The sequence below is a fragment of the Aythya fuligula genome, chromosome 1, assembly GCF_009819795.1.
Source record: "Aythya fuligula isolate bAytFul2 chromosome 1, bAytFul2.pri, whole genome shotgun sequence".
Taxonomy (NCBI): domain Eukaryota; kingdom Metazoa; phylum Chordata; class Aves; order Anseriformes; family Anatidae; genus Aythya; species Aythya fuligula.
The window spans coordinates 50,115,394-50,134,086 of record NC_045559.1 but is presented as its reverse complement, the minus strand read 5'-3'; the positions used below and the strand labels follow the sequence as shown (position 1 = coordinate 50,134,086).

Genomic DNA, 18,693 nt, shown 5'->3' with positions numbered 1-18,693 from the left:
GGGGGTTTTGTCGTGCAGTGAGTATGTGAAGACACAGAAATCCACTACTTAAGCCTCACAGCGTGAAGTACTGAATGCCCTCAGTTTCCTTTGAGCAAAGGCATTTGTGTGGCACAGCACAGGCACAAAGGCCACACTCTTAAGGGTAACAGCACAGAGTAGCACAGACCTGTGCCCACTCAGGTTTGCTGCACTGCGAATCACTCAACCCTTGATGTGCAAGAGACTGCTTGTTATGGAATGTGAGGTAGTTATTGGAGAGATGAAGGTGCTTTATTGATTTCAGGTGCAGAGATTGCTGCAAAATTTGCAACTTTACAGTTGAAAGATGAGTTCATGAAGGTATACTTTTATGCTTGTCAGTTCACTGTAGTCAAAGCTCAGTAAAAATTATTTTTATCTAATTAATTACAGTCCTGTTACAAGCAAGGTAAATAATATAAATAAAATTCCATACATTATTTACTTTTACTAGGTGCATTTATTGTATGTTTATGAATATACAAACACCATTTTTTAAACACAGTATAGTAACAATACCATACAATAAAGCATAGTCTCTCCTTCAGGTGGCTCACATTAGACTCACATTAGACATTTGTTCACCTTTTGGTCACTCGTTTTTTATCTATCCAGTACAGGAAAACAGTGCTAAGACTTATTTCCTTTTTATATTAGCTCAGAACTATAATAAATACATAGATTAACAAAGCTCTTTGAGTTTAAATACAATTAAGGGAAAGAATCAAATGTAATATTTATATTTTCAGATGTCATAATGCCTTCTCAGATTTCACAATATATACTTAGAAAATACATACAGTAATGAACTTCAGCTTACTTCTAGTTCACTGTTAAGTTCATAAATTTGGAGGCTAGAAGTTCACTTTGTTACTGTTTCTAATCCAAACCATGTCACCCATTTATTTATTTTTGTTTGTTTGTTTTGTGTTTTTTTTTTTTTTTTTCTTCACACCATTCAGGGTTCAGAACATATTTGATCAAAGATGGATTCACCAGGAAAGTCTAAAACTGTAGCACCACCTACTCTGTCATTATCTGATGCTGGAACACTCAGCAACATTCAAATTTTATGCCCATCTGTTCTTTTTAGTAATTTTAAGTAAGTTTCTGGCAAACACACTGTTAGTAATTGTAATGAACTCTCAAACTTCCATTTCTTTGTACAGTACACTGATAAGTAAAACCAACAGGTTAACACCCAAGCAAGCAAAGAGTATCAGCTGTACTCTGAAACAAAATTACTAAGGCAGAGTGGGATCTTTGTACTGCTACTCTCAAACCAAATAAATTCCAAAATTTAAATACTGAAACCCTTTTTAATTAAATACTAAAAAACAGACCAAAATAATGTTTGGCCCTGCTCAATTTATGGCCCTGCCAAATTCAATCCTCTAAATTACAGAGATTGAACAATCAGTATATGTAAAATTTATGTTTATTTGAAAATGAGAATAAAAGTATTTTTCTAGATGTTAAAAAATAACTGGGTAGAACAACCCTCCAAATCAAGATTTTAAGCTGCCTCAGGCAGACAAGATACAAAATGTTGCTGCAAGGCATTGTGTGATACAAGTTGAGAATCCAATGTTTAATTAGAGGGAGGGAGACTTTTCAGTACACTTAATCATTGATTTTAAAAAGATGTTACCAATTATTTTGTTTTGCTTTGTTTTTTAACATTTTCTACCTCTCAGCTAAAACAGATAATCTATTATTTTCGCAGCTAAGAAAGTAATGCCCAACTGCCTACACCGTTATAATCAATTTCTAAAATTAAAAGTAATAATATTTAAAGCATTACTCGCCTATTTTTTTGCAAGATATTCTCAGTAAAGTAGGACTGAGAAATATATGATGATATTTCTCATAGAATGATAGAATAATTTCATCTAGAAGGCACCCTGGAAAGCATCTGATACAATTTTAAACAGTCACAAAGAAGCAAAGTGCTTTTATGTTCATAGCCATGGGTGCCACTGAGGTAATTACTGGATCACAGAGCTCTAAAAAAATGTTTGAAGGGCTCTCCTCCAAAACTGAGTATGTTCTAAGAATGACCAAAGGGTAAGTAAATGCAAAAAAAATGAAAAAGGTTTGAGACAAAGATATACATTCATATTTATATATATAAATTATATATAAATTACAACATGTAAGTATGTTGTAATTTAGTGTTAGGTACAATAGTTGCACACATTGGCTACTGACCAGTATTTCATGAAAGACAGAATCCTTTGCCTTGCCCCTCTTTTTCTTAACTCTCTGGAGGGAATCTTTGAAACATGTTTCTTTCAGTTACATGGTCCACAATTACATAATTTTCTGTTTTCCAGAAAGCTATTTTTAACTTTTGAGTGCATTTGTTTCATCTTCCAAAGTTCCTCCTTCAGGCTCCATTTCCTGCTTACACCTGCCTTCTGGTGTGTCAGTTTTTCTATTTTTACACGGTGCTGTTTACTGTTTGATATATTGATCCAATCCTAGAATAAAGGTGATCAAAACCCATTCTCTCCAATTACAGGAAAGAAACTAAATCAGTCTGTCTCATAGAAGAAAAAAATAAATAAATATGGAAATGCAGAAAAGACTTAAAAACAAATCTGTGCTCTCTAGAGAAATAGTAGTACATTTTCACTGTTCACTTTAAAACCATTTATATAGTTTATTTTTTCAGGAAACGATATTGTAGTCTTCTTGTCAGTCTTTCTCTCTGTCTTTATCCAATCTTTTATACTTTTGTTTAAAATGTGTGGAAAAACATATTTCTGTTAATTCTTGTTTTGTTGTGAAGTTCATTTAGTTCATAACAGTTCTGCTGCCCTACTAAAATGGCAAAATATTAAGATCAAACTCAGAATGAGCCCTCAAACATCTAGCAAACAATTACATCGTCTACAAATCTGTCTTTCACACCAGAACAGACATTTTCTAGAATGCATTAATATTGCTGTTTACATTCAAAGTCTTCTGAAACTGCCAAGTGTAACTAATAATATTAATTCATATTAGTAATTTTTCATTAAAATATCTGTCAAACAAAATGGGGGAATACTCTGTTTAAGGAGTCCTCCCCCCCCCTACAGACATCTTTTGCTATCAGTCTTGAAGTGTACAGCCATAGCCTGTAATAAATCATTTGAACCGTCAAATTTTAACAACAGATTAAACTTTGTGAATAGATTGAAGACCTGTATATGTGCACATATGGAACATACTTTTTAATTTGCATTTTTATCACTTTTGATAAAATGTTAAAGTGTACTTCCTGCAGATTATTTTTGAGATTTGCAATTTTATCATCTTTTGATGTCCAGTTGGGCAGTACTTGTTAATTTCCTTCTTTTAATTTAAATTTTTCTTGTAAGTTGAAGTATTGGTTTCATAGCTTTCTCCTTTCTACAAATCTTTCTCCTTTTATATTCATTTCCATTTCTTCTTGGCTCTGTGGTCAAAATAGATATACTGAATATTTTGTGCATAATCTGAGTAAAACTGTATGTTCTTTCAGAGATGTTTTAAGAATTAAACCTTCAACACTTACAGAAGCGATAGAAATAAAAATATTTCATATTAATATAATTAATTTATTTTCAAAATGTTTCATTAAAGTATTTTCACTCCAAAACTTTTCCAAGCAGTTGTTTGAGAACCATGTGGTACTTGCACAAAGTGATCAGACTTCTTAGTAAGCCTAGTGATGGATTGCAGTAGGTGGTTTTAGGTGCTTTGCATCTATCTGCTGCCTCAACAGAATTTTGCATCTCAGACTGGAATCAAAATGGCATAGTGCTCCCCTGTGTGAACTCATCTGAATACCGATAACTGGGCCACTTAGAGGGCTCTGAAACACAGGGCCACAAAGTTGCGTATTTGTGACCCATCCACTTTGCACTAATCTGAGAGAATTCTTTGGTTTCCACAAACCAAAGAAGCTGCTTAGAAAAATAAAAATAAAAATAAAAATAACAATAAAAAATAAAAAAAAAATAAAAACAAACAAAATGATCATCTTCTATAAAATAAAGTCATGGTAAAAGGATTCACCCAAGAAAGGGCACTGTTCAGCAGGATTTCAACTTATTTCTTCCTACTTTCAGGGATGCACTTTCACAGCAAGCTAGGTTAAGTTTGAAAGAACTGAGAGGATGCTCTGCTCTTCCACCTTTTGAACTATGCAACTGCAGAGTGAAATATCAGTGGAGGATAGATAAGGAGATAGGAGATAAGAAGGAAATGTCTTCCCTGAATGAAGCACAGACTGATGACTAATGGTTTGGCTACTCATCCATGGGAAAGGAGATAAAGGTTCTAATCTCTGCTTTCAAGACAGCTGCAAAATACATTAATGGTTCTTCGGGTGTATTCTGAGGCTTTTGGTAGCTTGAGTCCTTTTATGAATTTGGACCTAGACTGATCATAGTTCAGCTATTGCAGATACTTCATGAGCAAACAAACAGAGAGACAAATAGATTGCACGTATCTAGAGTCTCTTCTGCTTTGTCCAGTGCTACAAGACAAAACCAACTTCATTTATCTGTTCACTTTAAAAGCAGGTACATATTTTGTATTCATATCAGTGATATTATAGAAAATTAGAAATCATAGGTTAGCTATTTTGGCAAAATTGTATGTCTACAAACAAAACTCATTCAGACTACTCGGCATTGCTTAGAATCTTGCAATCTTTGGTTCAGCAAGTTTGAAGAGCAGTTATACGTTTTCTTGGCAAGGAGAGACATCACCTTTATTAAAACGACTCAATTATAAATATTTCTATAAAACAGGTACCTGAATGGTTGTTTTAAACTTAGAGAATGTCTTTGCATGTGGATTCCTTTTCCTCCAAGTTGGTGCATTACAAGATCCTGAAGTATATTTGTCTATAGAAGAAATATATAAATTGTTCCTAAATTTCAGCTGTAATTTCAGGAGAGACTATCTTAGTCTGATATGTGATTTAAAAGAAACATTTGCTGAAATATCAATTGATGGATCATGTCAATCACCCCTAAAATGCAAGGTATTATTAAATATAGACTTTATGCCTAGTACATTAAAAAACACTTATAATCTTTTAGAATTTCTATGAGGCTCACAAGGTCTTCCAAGGTTATTCTTCCAAGGACATCCTTGAGGTAATCAGAATGAATGTCCAGTGTTGAAAATCTTCCTAATGGGACCAATTGCTTTTAGTTTAAAACAAAACAGAACAAAATAATCCAACATACTCTTTTATCTCTGCTTGTGAAAGCATTAGATGCAAGGCAATACAACATTCTTGTGCAAGACGGTTGGTTTTGCATCAAGGTATGTTGCCTAATGAATAATCATTTTGTATAAAATTTGGCTGAAATGAGTATTATCAATATTCTTATTTTCTCTTAGCTCCAGATTAAATCCAGTAATTCCAGTGAATAATTACATAATAATTCTAAGCTTTTCAGTTTATATGTAACATCTAAGTATCACAGTTTTCAGTTTGGGTCTAAAATCTTTCATATGTGTCAAGTATAATTTTTGTTTTGGATCATTTCAGACCAAATGGCTCAGGTGCTCTTGAAAAGAAAAGTATCAAAAATGGTACATTTTGACATATGACAAAAATTCTGGTCATATTTTCTTTGAAATACTTTATCTTTTTTTTAGCCTGGAAATTTTATAAGAAGTATCCTTTGCATTAAGAACATTCTTTCTGTTATTTCTATATAACCTGTCAAGATTTAATCAAAACAAATATTAAAAGAAAATAAATAAATAAATAAATAAATATTCATCCTGCAGACTAAACACTGATGTCAGATTTCATTTCATTTAACTTTATTCATCTAAAACCAATACTTTGTCTAAAGGAGGTTCCTTTTATTGGAAATGAAGATAGGGAGGTACATGAAGACCTCATTCCAGTTTAAGACAGATGAATAAAACTGGCAAGATGAATCACTTTCCTATCTTATGATTATTTAAATTATTTACCACTTAATTTGCTGCTGAAGTGACAGATAAAAAAAAACAGTTATCCAAATAAACCATGGAGACTGGAAATAGAAAGACAAATAAAACGCAAACTAAGACACCATATTGTGTAAAGCTGTATTAGCAAGTTCAGAATAAAGTGAAAGATGCAAAATTATGGTTATATCTGAAACAGATTGCCAAAACGTAAGATATAAAACTCAGAATCCCACTGTAAGCTTCTTGTTAAATTATGACATATTGTATACTAGGAAGAAGATCGTAGAGTATGTCAAAGATGGCAAAACAATGAAGAAAAATATCATCCTGAAAGAATGGCAGAAATAATTAATTTGATCCTCTCTCCAGTATAAATAACGTGAGAACATAATATATTATGAAGAGTGTTTATCACCAAAGTTTGGAATATATTTAAATTGATAATAGAAGTTTGAGTAAAGCCCTTGTTTATGCAAGAAGAAAAATAATTGTAAATAATGAAAATAATCATAAATCATAGGCAAAACCAGAGTGGAATACTAGTTGTTGAAAAAAAAATACACAAAGAAAGATCATTCCTTCATCCGCTGATGGTAGCAAAAAGTTGAACAATAAGTATTTCTTGAAAGGAAACTGAAATTCTACTACAAAACTACTTCTACTACTTTTGCTTTCAATGCTTCCAGTAGTATGAGAAGTTAAAGGGGACTATTACAAGGTTTATTTATTTCAAAAGAATAAATCACATAAAAGGAGCTGTGAAAAGTGGGAATCAGTATATTTGAGCACATCAGCACATCAATGGATTCATCCCTCTTTGTTAGGCAGGGAAATTAATCCTTTCTGTGAAGGTGACTGAATTACTTTTCATTAATATTCTGATTAATTTTAAATGTTTATAAAGCATAAAAGTATTTACATTTCTGTTTATGGATACTACTGCAATCAAATTATGAAAATTATGCTGGATTAAATTTACTCTTGCCCATATTTAAGAATACCTAAACAGATATTTAGCAACATTTTAAGAATTCTGTGAAAGCAGGAACTCACCCATAGATCCATTAAACTTTGGTTCTTGGACATCTGTAACATTACGGTAGAACACATATGCTGATCTTCGGGGTTCTGAAGAATTGAAGTAAGTGTTTCTTCCAGCTTGTCTCACAGAAATAATAGAAGAAGCAGTTTCATCATCCTTTCTTTTATCACTTTGTTGGTAACTTGGTTTAACTTTTGGGTTTGAAGTGTGATTTTCTAAAAGTGGAAGAACAAATTTAAAAAGAAACGTTGTGGCATTATTCAAAATTTGACATATTAGAGAAGACTGGAACCTGGAAGACAAGATTAAAAAAAAAAAAGTTCCTTAAAAAAGTCCAACCAAAATACAAATTGTCCATATTTAACACTAGGAACAGAGCTAGGCACTATTAAATCATCTAATAGTTTAGTAAATAAAAATGAAAAAAACAACCATTTTCTAAAATACCTTTGCCTGTTACTGTATTAGATAAGTTTCTTGGTTCCTCAGAAATCCATTTTTTTTTCTTTACTCCCTTAAAATGATGCTTCTTTACCAATTCAGAGCGGCTTGTTGCTAAGGAGTTAAAATAGCACAGATTTACTTTTTCAAAAAGCACACAACATTTTATTATCAAGAAATGCTACAGTGTTCTGAAAAACTCATCTCCCACTTCATACACAGGTCTCCTTGGGTGAGGAATGTTCTTTCTCACCTTAATTATTTTTAAAGTATCATCCCACAAAAGGAAAGCAAAAACTGCTACATTTCCTCTAGCAGATTCCAGGGTCTCAAAATCTTGTCAGAAAACTCAAAATTTGGCTAAAAACACAGTACTTTGAACTAGTACAATTACTTTAATTGGTTCTGGCTCAGAACGTTTCCCATTAAGAATGAGAAAATCTTCATTAGTACTGTAAAAGAAATCTCATCTAAAAATCAGAAAATATGTAATAATTAAATACCTTTTACACTTGAATACTTTGATGCAATTGGTGCTTTTTCTAAAGGTAGTGCCTCGTTTCTTTTCCCTTCAACAAATATATTTCTCTGTGCCACAAAACAATCACCTCCTACAGAAAATGAGTATCAAAAAATCATCTACACCAAAGAAAAACAATTAAAAATCAAATGTGGACAACACACATTATTTGCTATTTTTAGAATTACATTTTCACTGAAATGAATTTAGAAATAAAAAACAAAATGTGAAGAAAAGAAAAAAAGAAAAAAAAAAAGAAACCAAACATGATTCATTAAGGCCCAGAAAAGACAAATAAAGAAGATAAACATCTAACATTTAAAAACTTTAAATCAACATGGGTATGAGCAGAGATTTAATTATAGGATTGCTTCTCAGTGGTAACTTTTTACTAATGACAGTGAAGAACACCTAAAAGAGAAACACATACTGTACATAAAAGTTGTAGTAAAAGAATTAATATTTAAGATACATTAGTACTGTTCCATACAGTTCTAGAGCTAGAATATGCATACCAGTTTGCTCAAAGCTAGACCAAGCATCCCTAGCATGGTACTGCATTATTTTGCATTGACAAACTAAGGGAAGAAAAAAAAAGAATAATACAGTAATTATTATTTTTAATACTAATAAGTATTGAAGAAGAAAATGAGTAAGTACTGTTAAGTAAACGCAAATTCAAGGATAATAGGGCATTCTTTAACCTTAATTACATGATTCTGTACTAAACTCAACATGGCAAGACACTACATCACAAGTTCAATTCTGTTCAGAGAAATCAGCTCCCATCAGAAAAGATGCAGGATTGAAGCTTTAGTATTTCACTGTACAATAACTGAAAAATACAAAGCCTATTCATCTTAACTAAGGATAGTTTCACATAACAGGTTTTTAAAGCATACTAACTTGTCATTCCTACACATTTTTTATAACTTCAGAGAGACATTTATTTTCCAAAATTAAGCAGGAAAAAGTCAGTTTGTTTTTTTTTTTTTTTTTTTTTTTTTTTACTAGGAACTTAAAGCAAGTGGAATCGTAAATGATACTTTTAATTGTTATAATTAATGGTGCGTTATGATAAGAAGTGCATATAACAGACAAAAAACTCTGTATTTGACTTAATCTTTTCTATTTAAATAGTGAAGTTTCATATACACATATTCATTTATGGTAAATGTATTTACCACACGATGTCCAGCAATGAGAAGACAATCTTAAAGTATATTACCTCCATTTTCAAAGGATCTATGATCTGTTCTGTTAATACCCTCTACTGACACTCTCCTTCCTGAAGTCTCCCCCTCTCTTTTTATATTATTAAGTTTTGTAGGATTTGTATTACCATCACCTGGAAAGGCAACAGAAAGGATATTTTAGCTGCTTTTGTGTAAGCACATTAAATCAAACTGTCATTTTTTTCCTCCCACCTTTGTGAGTTAGTAATTAGCTCAGAGCAATTTTCTTTAACCTCTTGTTTTATATTGTTATTTCTCTTTTATTAGTAATTTGGGTAGTGTGTAATGTAACTCAAACACTGATGTACAACTTTTAAGTTTTTTAGGGAAGTGACACAATACTCAGGTTACAGAAGACTACAACTGCAAGGTAAAGAACCAGCTACAAATTATCTAGTTCTTTAGCTTCTCACTTTTCATGAATGATACTTACGAATCCTATCCTATCCTGTGGATATGTGGTATTTTTAAGATACATGCCATCATAATATCTAAAACCTCAGAAACTCAGTTGAAGAAATGCTTTGGGAAAATGCATCTATCTGATTTTTTCTGAATGTATGTAATTATAAATATAAATATTAAAAGTTATAAGTAATCATATATTTGTCACTGAATTCTTTGTGTACAGTCTAAATATATTTAAATACTTGCCAGAAAAAGTTTATCAAAGCTATTCAAATAATGAACATTTTAAAGGTAGAAATAACAAGGAAATATTTTTGCCCAATTCTGTCAAACAATTTAGGTTGGCAAAAATCATCAGTCAAAACAGCATGACTTCAAATGCAGTATAACTCAAAATGGAGAATATTTTTCCACTCTATTTTTTCACTGGCACATCTTACAAATATTTATTTTACATAAAGCAGTATTATCAAGATTTAATCCCTAAAATTTATACTACCATAAAAATAAACATTTTTTAAATTAAAAGTAGCAGGTCATTTTTCTGCCCAGCAATTTTTAATAGCTGACCTACTAAATACTCTAGTGTCTTACTGATAACATAATTCTCTCTCCTAAAATGGAACATTCTATTACTTATTCAATAAAGCCAAAACTAATACATATTTTTTTCAGTCACACCACTTGCTCATGAATGAAAGAGAATAACAAAGGAAATAAAGATTTATTAATTCATATTTCTTTGACCATATTTATGTTAGAAAATGTGAAACATTCAAAACAAAATGTAGCTATTTTGTAACTATCTTTCATAAGAGTTTAAAGTTTTTTGTTATATTTTTCATTGAAATTGAGTTAGATGAAAATTTGGTGTATAGCCAAATTGTCATCTTGACATCCAATATAGCCAGCAGAAAGAGCAGAGCACCTCTGAAAAAGTGATTCATTTAATCTTTGGCAGACCTTATCAGGAATAAACAGCCCATTAAGAGTGCCTATCTTAGTCCATTTAGAACAGACAGCCTGTATGAGAAATATAAACTAAACTTGGGATGTTTAAAATTAGACCACATAAATCTTGATCTTAAAGAAAAATATGAAAGGCCTATGTTGTGTACCTCTGGAAATTATATGCAGGTTTAATGTTAGCCAGTTTCTATCTTTTCCACCTACAATCAATACTGGTAGTTGCCATGCAAGTGACTAAACATATACATGGGGAAAAAATAACGATGTATTTTTATGCTCTTTTTATGTGCTGTATTTTATTTTCACTAAATTAAGAAGGGGGGGAAGAGGTGCAAACTGCAAAATTTCCTCCCTGGAATAGTAATACAAAAAGCAGTACAGCAATACAAAAATACTTGCCTTTCTGCAAATCCTGCTTGATAGCTTCCAAAGGTAATAACTCATTTTCTAGAGACGAAGATACGATTTTTGTTGATTGGTGTTCATGAGGGTAATGAATCCTATAATACTCTCCTAAACACAATCCAAAATGGGAAAAAATACTTTTATTATATTGGCAGCATTGCTGTTTATGAAAGAGTCGCTAATTTCATATTTACCAGATTTATAGCACATTTCCTTTATTGCTCTTTCCTCTTCAAGGTCTGAAGCAGTCTTAGCCAACAAATTAAAATCATCTGTAGGAAATATTTTTTAAAAGATTACTAGATATCTATACAAAGACCTTCAATGTTTCTTAATGATCAAACACCATAATGAATTTCATTTTGGTCATGACTTTTTTTCTGACTGCAACCTCTGCTCTGGGTAATACAATGACTCTTGAATGTTAGGTATTTCCAAGTGCAATGGAATTGCAACAACACCTATTAAAAAGCTAATGTCTGTTGATTTAAAATGACTTAAAACCATTTTCAGTACTCACTCACAAAATGACCATTTATTTACATTCACAAGGAAATCTGATTAAACCTATCACCAAGAACTTCTTGTCACTAAGCCTCTGCTCAAAGTTACTATCCTGTAATGTCTGCTGGCAGAGCTAGTGAAGTGAGCATTCCTTATCTGTCTCAGTTAAGGTTAGTAAGGCTAGCAAAGACCCACTTTTGATACTGTCTTGTTTTGATACTGAATATTAATTTATTTTATTCAGACCGAAAGAGAGTTAGGAAGCACTAACAATAAGCAGCCCTTCCAACCTGAAAGGCAGTGGGAAAGTGAAAAGCAGCTTGGGGCTCCCTAACTACTAGCAAAGTGGTTTGCAGAATGCCCAGGAGAGTGTTTTCTCATTTTCACTCTCTGGGGACGCACAATTCATTCACTTCTTATGAATCTCTAATCTCTAAGTGAGATATATCCAAATGTTTAATTACAGTTTTTGTGTTGTTTGTTTTGTTTTAGTATATTTGTATATGTATTCAGTTTTGCATGGACTTCTTTTATTAGATTTAAGAATAACTTTTAGTAATAAAATGTGACTGCCTAAAGAGGGTTTAATAAATTAGTTGAACAGCTTATAAATTAGTTGAACAAATTATTTAAATTGAAAACAAACAATATTTTGCACAGAAACCTATGGCTTCACCTTCATTGATTAGCGTGTACAACCCCAACCTCTTTTCAAAAACCTGTTTCCATTAAAAGATGTGCTTCCTAAACTTGCAATTTTGATAGCATTTTACCCATAACATTAGACAGTGCCAAAGAACAGAAAGTATTTGCAGCTGTATAGAACAGAAACATTTTTGTTTGGCACAAAAAAAAAATGGTTCCTGCAGTGCTACTGTAAATCCCTTGTTAAACATTCCCCAGTAGTAACTGTTACAGAGACGGCTAAGGCAAAGGCACACGGTAAGTCCTCAGTCAACATAGTATTAGCTATTGAAAATCTTGATCAGAAGGGGAAGACATTAAAAATGTCTTTTTAAATGCAAGTGTCAATAGCTCGGATCATCCCTGAACTGAGAACTTTGAATAATATTTGATGGTCATCTGAATATTTTAAACTCTATTTGATGAAAAAGGGAATGTAAATTATATCAATATCGAAATATAAAGCCAGACATTTTACAGAAGTTAGAAAATGGTGGCTTATTCATGTATCTGGTGACTACCAACTGGGAATACTTCAGGAATTATACAGAAACAATTTCAAAATTTTGTCAATAACTTTTTCCTAAAAATGTAATGGTTATTAGAATAAATCATTTATGAACTATATTTTAAGAGCTGAAAAACATCCACTGTACTTCCTTGTAAAACAAACAAACAAAAAAAAAACAACAAAACTTGTTTACTGTTCTCTTTGTCTTCAACATCCTCTTCATCTTCCTCTTCGTCCTCTTGGTGGTTGATGTTAATAATTAGTGGAGGGTGAATTGGTCTTAAAATATTCTCCTGATTTCTGAATGATTCTTGACCACAGGCTGGATTCAGAATCCCTTCTTGGACCTCCTCCTGCAATGCAACATCTGCAAAAAATAACATTTTCTTTTTTTTTTTAAGAAGGAACTAGGTTTGGACCAACAGGTAAACTTTTGAAATCACTATATTTAAAGAATCAGCAAAAAGATCAATTGTGCAGAGGCTGGCAAAAGAGCCTCTTCCAACCACAGAAAGTACAAAAATTAATGTGCACTAGCTCCTTTGAATGGAAAGATAAAGCACAGCTGAATATAGTCTTTTGACAACTGAAACACTTTGATCATCCTACGCTGTTCAAAAAAGGTTGCATATCTCTTCCTACTAGTGGATAGATCAATCTGAGTAATTTTCTTTCTTTCCTTCAATCCCTTTGTTCATAACATAGGGAAACATGTGATTAGTAATACCTTGGCTGAAGTGAGTCTAGGATCCCACCTGTGGAATGAGTCTAGGATCCCACCTGTGGAATTGTATTAAATCTGCTGAAGGCAGGCCTGTATTGGTCTTCATGGCATCAATTTTGAAGAATGCAGCAGTGCTAATCACTAGATTACCCATTTTTATCTTGTAGACTTCTTTTTTTTCCATCAGAATTTTCTAAATCACAACTCTCTTGTACAAATGTATAAGATTATACAAATGTACATAACATTTGTATAAATGCTATGTACAAACACTATGTACAAATCACAGATTTTGTGAAAGTATATTAAGTTAATAAAAATAGTTTACAGTAAATTAAAAGAAAATCATAAAAACTATGATTTTTCTTATAAACCTATGTCCACCCACAAAGTTTTGCAGCGAAATTATTTCAGTACTAGAACAGCAGTTTCTGAGAACCAGGAAACGCAACTGATTGAAAATAAAAATGATGAAAAATAGAAATAACATGAAGCATGGGCATCTTTTTTTTATTCCAGTTGTTGTTAGCCTTGTGCATTTTGTGCTTGCAAAAGAGCAGCATATGTATATTTTAAATCAATTAAAAACACTATTGCAGATCAGATTTATTGCATGTATCACATGCAAGAGCAAGTAAGATACAACCCTTTAATTTGGTGGAGATTTTTTCAGTCCCAAAGTGTATTATTATCTTTGGATACTGTAAGCCAAAACAAACCTAGTTTAACAAGAACATTAAGTCTTGATATAAATAAATGCAATTTTAGCATTAGCAATGTTATTGTGGAACACACAGACTTTGAAGTTACATATATTCCTGTAAAAAGAAGGGTCCATCTTCTAGTTCTGATTTTTGGGCAACCCTTACAGAGGGTGCCCTTGTCAATAGTGCCTACTCAGCACGGTCTCTGGCTTACACCATATACAAAAGCATGCCTAAGTTTCTAAGTGCTAGTTGGCAGAGGCTGATGTTGTGGATGTACGAACTGTACAGTATGGATGCTCATAGAAACATCACTTGCCTTGGTCCTGTGTGATTAGTTAAGCTCTACATTACAAGATACAACAGCCTATCCTTTCCTGAAAGAATTTCAGAAACACAAGGTGCTTGTTTCTTAATAGAGGTCATTATAGACATTTCTTATGACGTCTGTCTACAGCTTTGAAGATAAGGCCAGTGAACAACTGTATTTCAGTTCACTCGTTCACTTGGCTATGACAAGTCTGCCAATTTCTCACTCCTGCTTCTGCCTGATTTTTGACATTTGTCTTGGTTCCCTGCTCTGGTCTCTTAACCTAGTCCAGCTGTCTACCAGGACTGCTGGTAGATAAGAGCTCCACTTAGAAAGAACTGAGGAGGGAAGGGGGGGAAGCAAAGGAAAACAACAACAAAAAAAGGCTGTAACGGTGTGGTTTTTTGTTTGTTTTGTTTTTAATAATCTGATTTTCAGAAGTTAAAAGAGAAAGTATACTGCCTTACAAAATATTACTGTACTTAAATAACATGCATCCAATGCCAAGCCTGAAAAATCTATTTGAAATACTGGATGGTAAATGCATTTACACACACAGCACTGGAATCTTATGTTGCCTACCAATGGGGTGTCTCATTCTTATAACATGTTGTACTTTGTCAACAGATAATGCTACTAATGGCCCTAAGCACATTATGCTAATAGTGATCCTAACCACCTCTCCCCTCCAACACAGACACTACTTGTCTTATTACCTTCCTACAGACCATTTTCATTACTCTATATTATCTAGTAAATACCTAAGTACAGAAGAATGTGAAAAAAAAAAAAAAAAAAAACAACAAATTTCTGAAGGTGTTAATTGTTGTGAATATTTTAATTGTGTCTCTGAGTACTGATCTGACCATGGGAGCAGTGGAGCAGGTGGATGTGGCCTGGAGGAGGCTGCGGCCCATGGAGAACCCCACAGGAGTAGGCCCCAGGCCAGAGCTGCAGCCCATGGAGAGGAGCCCACGCAGGAGCAGGGGCCTGGGGGGACTCATGCTGGAGCAGTTTACTACTGACGGGTGGACCCTGTGGTACGAAGCCATGTGGGAGCAGTGCTTGAGGAGCTGCTGCCTGTGTGCAGCCCCCGCAGGCTCAATTTGGGAAGGACGGCATCCTGTGGGAGGGACCCCACGGGCAGCAGGGGCAGAGAGTGACCGTGAAGAAGCATCAGAGATGAAGCATTAGGGACTGACCACAGCCCCTGTTCCCTGTTCCCCTGCAGGTCTTTTATTTCTTACTGTACTAGTCTGTTAATAGTTCACAATAAATTATATTAATCTCCCTATGCTGAGTCTGTTTTGCCTGTGACGGTAAATGGTGAGTTAATGTAAAATTTTTACTCAATGGATCTTAGCAACCTAAATTGCCATTTATTAATTCATCTTGCATGTTATTACAAAGATTTGTAACATGACACTTAAATAAATTAATAGATCAACCCATTCAAATACCAATACAATTCCTTTATTTGCCTTGAACTTGTCTTGGATCAGGTCATACCTGATTTATTTGCAGGAGTACATTTCTTGATCTTAATACATATTACATAAGCAGTGGAAGTTTAAGGATGCTTTTGTATATTTACTTTAACAAACAAATTGTTGAGAAAATATTTTTACTCACTGTTACTAGGTGGCAGAAAAAGTCCATTTATATTACGGGGTTTGCTGTGATGGAAGACACAACTGATCCTCACACAGCCTAATGGCTGTGTTTCCCAGAAACATGAGATGTTGCTGTACTTCTGCTGCAGGACAGAGTAGTTTTCAGATATTGTAAATATAACAATAAAAAGAGACTACATTGACTAATACCTGGTGTACTGCAGTGAATAGATAAATAACACTTTTGAAGACCATATTCTGGTATGTTAGAACATTTAAAATTGTCTACAGTTAAGTCAAGGAGTTTTAATGAGGTAGAACTGTTACCAGACAAGAATCAGAGTAAAGCTGTTTATGTGCACTGTACTGCAGACTTTTTATGAGATGCTGGGAAGAGAAAATCTATTATTTTTAATATACAACATTTTTATTTAATTTATACACATAAATTTTGAGTTTCCTTTTCTACTTAATGGGATAATCAGACCTATCTCAAATGAAATCTGCTGCACAAGTGCAATACTGTACTCTCTTAATATTAAAAGATACAGGCCCATGGGAAAATAAAACAAAACCCACAAAGATGCCTAACAAAAAATGAAAAAGTAAAAATTTGGGAACTTGTAATCCTTGTACAGACTTATCAGACTTGGATTACAAAACAAGAGAAAAAAAAAAAAAGTCTTTTTTTTTTCATTTCACATTCAAAACATCACTTTGGAAGGAGAAAGTCACTTTTGATTTCAGACTAAAAAAATGTGCTTGAAGGAACTTGCTCTTTTGTACCTTATTTCCATATGTCTAAATCTGCAAAACAGATGTGAACATTCCCCTTGCCTTCATAATGAGCACATAGTATCACAGCTGAGAGGTTTTTCACAGTGACAGAATCTGCACTTGAAATCCTAATGAGGAGAATGACTTTGAGGCTAAGACATATTAGATTCCCATGTATTAGTTCCTTCCTTAAATGTCAGTCTCCTCTTATATAAACTATTTTTAATTAATGAGGGAGGCAATATGGCAGCCAAGAATAAACATATTATGGTGACAAATGCTTACAAGTTTACAAAAATATTCAGGATATGATGTTCTGAGACTACTGTCATTTCACTGCTCATACCATCTCCCAGCTGTTTTTACATATGACAAACAAAAGCCTAATGAAAAAAAAAAAGTATCGACAGCTTTAAAAAAAAATTGTTGCTTTACTCCTACATACGATCACACTTCAGTTCTCCCTATATTAATATTCTTCCAGTTTAAAAGTCTGCATGATATTGCACGATTAGTACTCTTCCGATGCAAATCCCTTTCATTAGTCAAACAAAATTATTTTTCTCTATCTCTTCCTTACTAACAGTTTTTAGATTCTAGCACCACCTATGATTATACAATTCACTTATCCCTATAACCTGAGGTATCTTCCACAAGCATGTGATAAGGAAACTCCTAATTCCAAAAAGGCACACACTGATGACCATTACCCTGAATATGGGAAACTCAGGTTCATATCTGGGATATGGACTACAAGCCAGCTGGGATATGTAAATGCCAGTCTACCAGCTACTTTTTACTGAGTTTCTGTCTAATTTTTAAAGGAAAAAAAAAATTGCACTTGAAAATTGTTACCATTTGGAATAGAAACATTTATTTGAAGAACCCCATTTTGAATGGCTTCATTGCATGTAACAGGATGTAAAGAAATTCACATTGTCGCTACAAGCAGAAAATATACTTGGTCTGTTTACTCAGAATTAATATAATTTTGATTCAATAAAGAAAGATGACTGATCAGTGATTTTTATATGGAGTTCTAACTTATGTGGTCCCTAAGTATCTGAGCCCAATTCACATTGGGTACTTAGGACAATTAGCTCTTCTCATTCTGAAAATTAGACATTTGATTTAAATATGCTGCCATGATCAAGGCAAATCAACTTCTAAATTTAGATAATAAACCTCCCTCTAAATATGTACATATATCAAGAAATTCAGGGATGCTGACTACTCTAAAATCTACAGCATTTACCTGTGCGTAGGGAGAATAAAAATAGAAATAGCTGTCATTCCCAACTTCAGCCATTTTCACCTCTTACGCTTCTACTCCACTCTCTTTATGCAGGCAGAGCATACATGAAAACATAAAAGCTATCAACGCATAGGCAAATCTTAATTTTATCTTGAAAATTGTAGTTTTCTTTTAAAAAAGGGGGCTTCGGAACTTCAATTCTGCTTCTTTTTTGAAACAAAACTCCAGCTGACAGCGTAGCTAAAACTAAGCACACTTGAGCTACAGAGGTGGTACCTTCTCCAGGTTTGCTATCTGTTGAAGATGGTTGCTAGCCAGGACAGAATGTTACACATCCACGGTCACCCATTGTTCCTCCAGATCTTGTGACATCATCATGATGACATCATGTGACCTTTTGGGCTTGAACATCTTCCTTAGATCCATTGCTTCAGAATAAAGTATGGAAAATTGGACCATTTCCAAGAGTTTCTTGTATTTGTCCTTCAAAGTTTCTTCTTTCAAAGATTTCCACACAAAATGGAACAAACCCATTTTGCACAGTTTAAATGATACCCAACTTCTAACTACAGAAGCTGTGATCTTCAAAATAAAACTTTGATATAACGAATACAA

General features: G+C 33.2%; 1 protein-coding gene across 2 annotated transcripts; it reads right to left on the bottom strand.

Moving 5' to 3' along the window:
• Window positions 1–951: 951 nt before the first annotated feature.
• Window positions 952–13,078, bottom strand: C1H12orf50 (chromosome 1 C12orf50 homolog). 2 transcript variants are annotated; one of them, XM_032208005.1, is made up of 9 exons: window positions 12,889–13,078; window positions 11,191–11,268; window positions 10,991–11,104; window positions 9,208–9,327; window positions 7,963–8,070; window positions 7,466–7,573; window positions 7,030–7,233; window positions 4,813–4,904; window positions 952–3,466 (listed from the first exon to the last, which is right to left on the bottom strand). In XM_032208005.1, exons 1-9 carry the CDS (start codon window positions 13,076–13,078, stop codon window positions 3,404–3,406), a joined length of 1,077 nt encoding a protein of 358 aa, XP_032063896.1. In that variant the 3' UTR covers window positions 952–3,403. The 2 variants fall into 2 exon arrangements, with proteins under 2 accessions (XP_032063896.1, XP_032063897.1); XM_032208006.1 differs by having other exon boundaries at window positions 952–2,847.
• Between the last annotated feature and the right edge of the window lie 5,615 nt (window positions 13,079–18,693).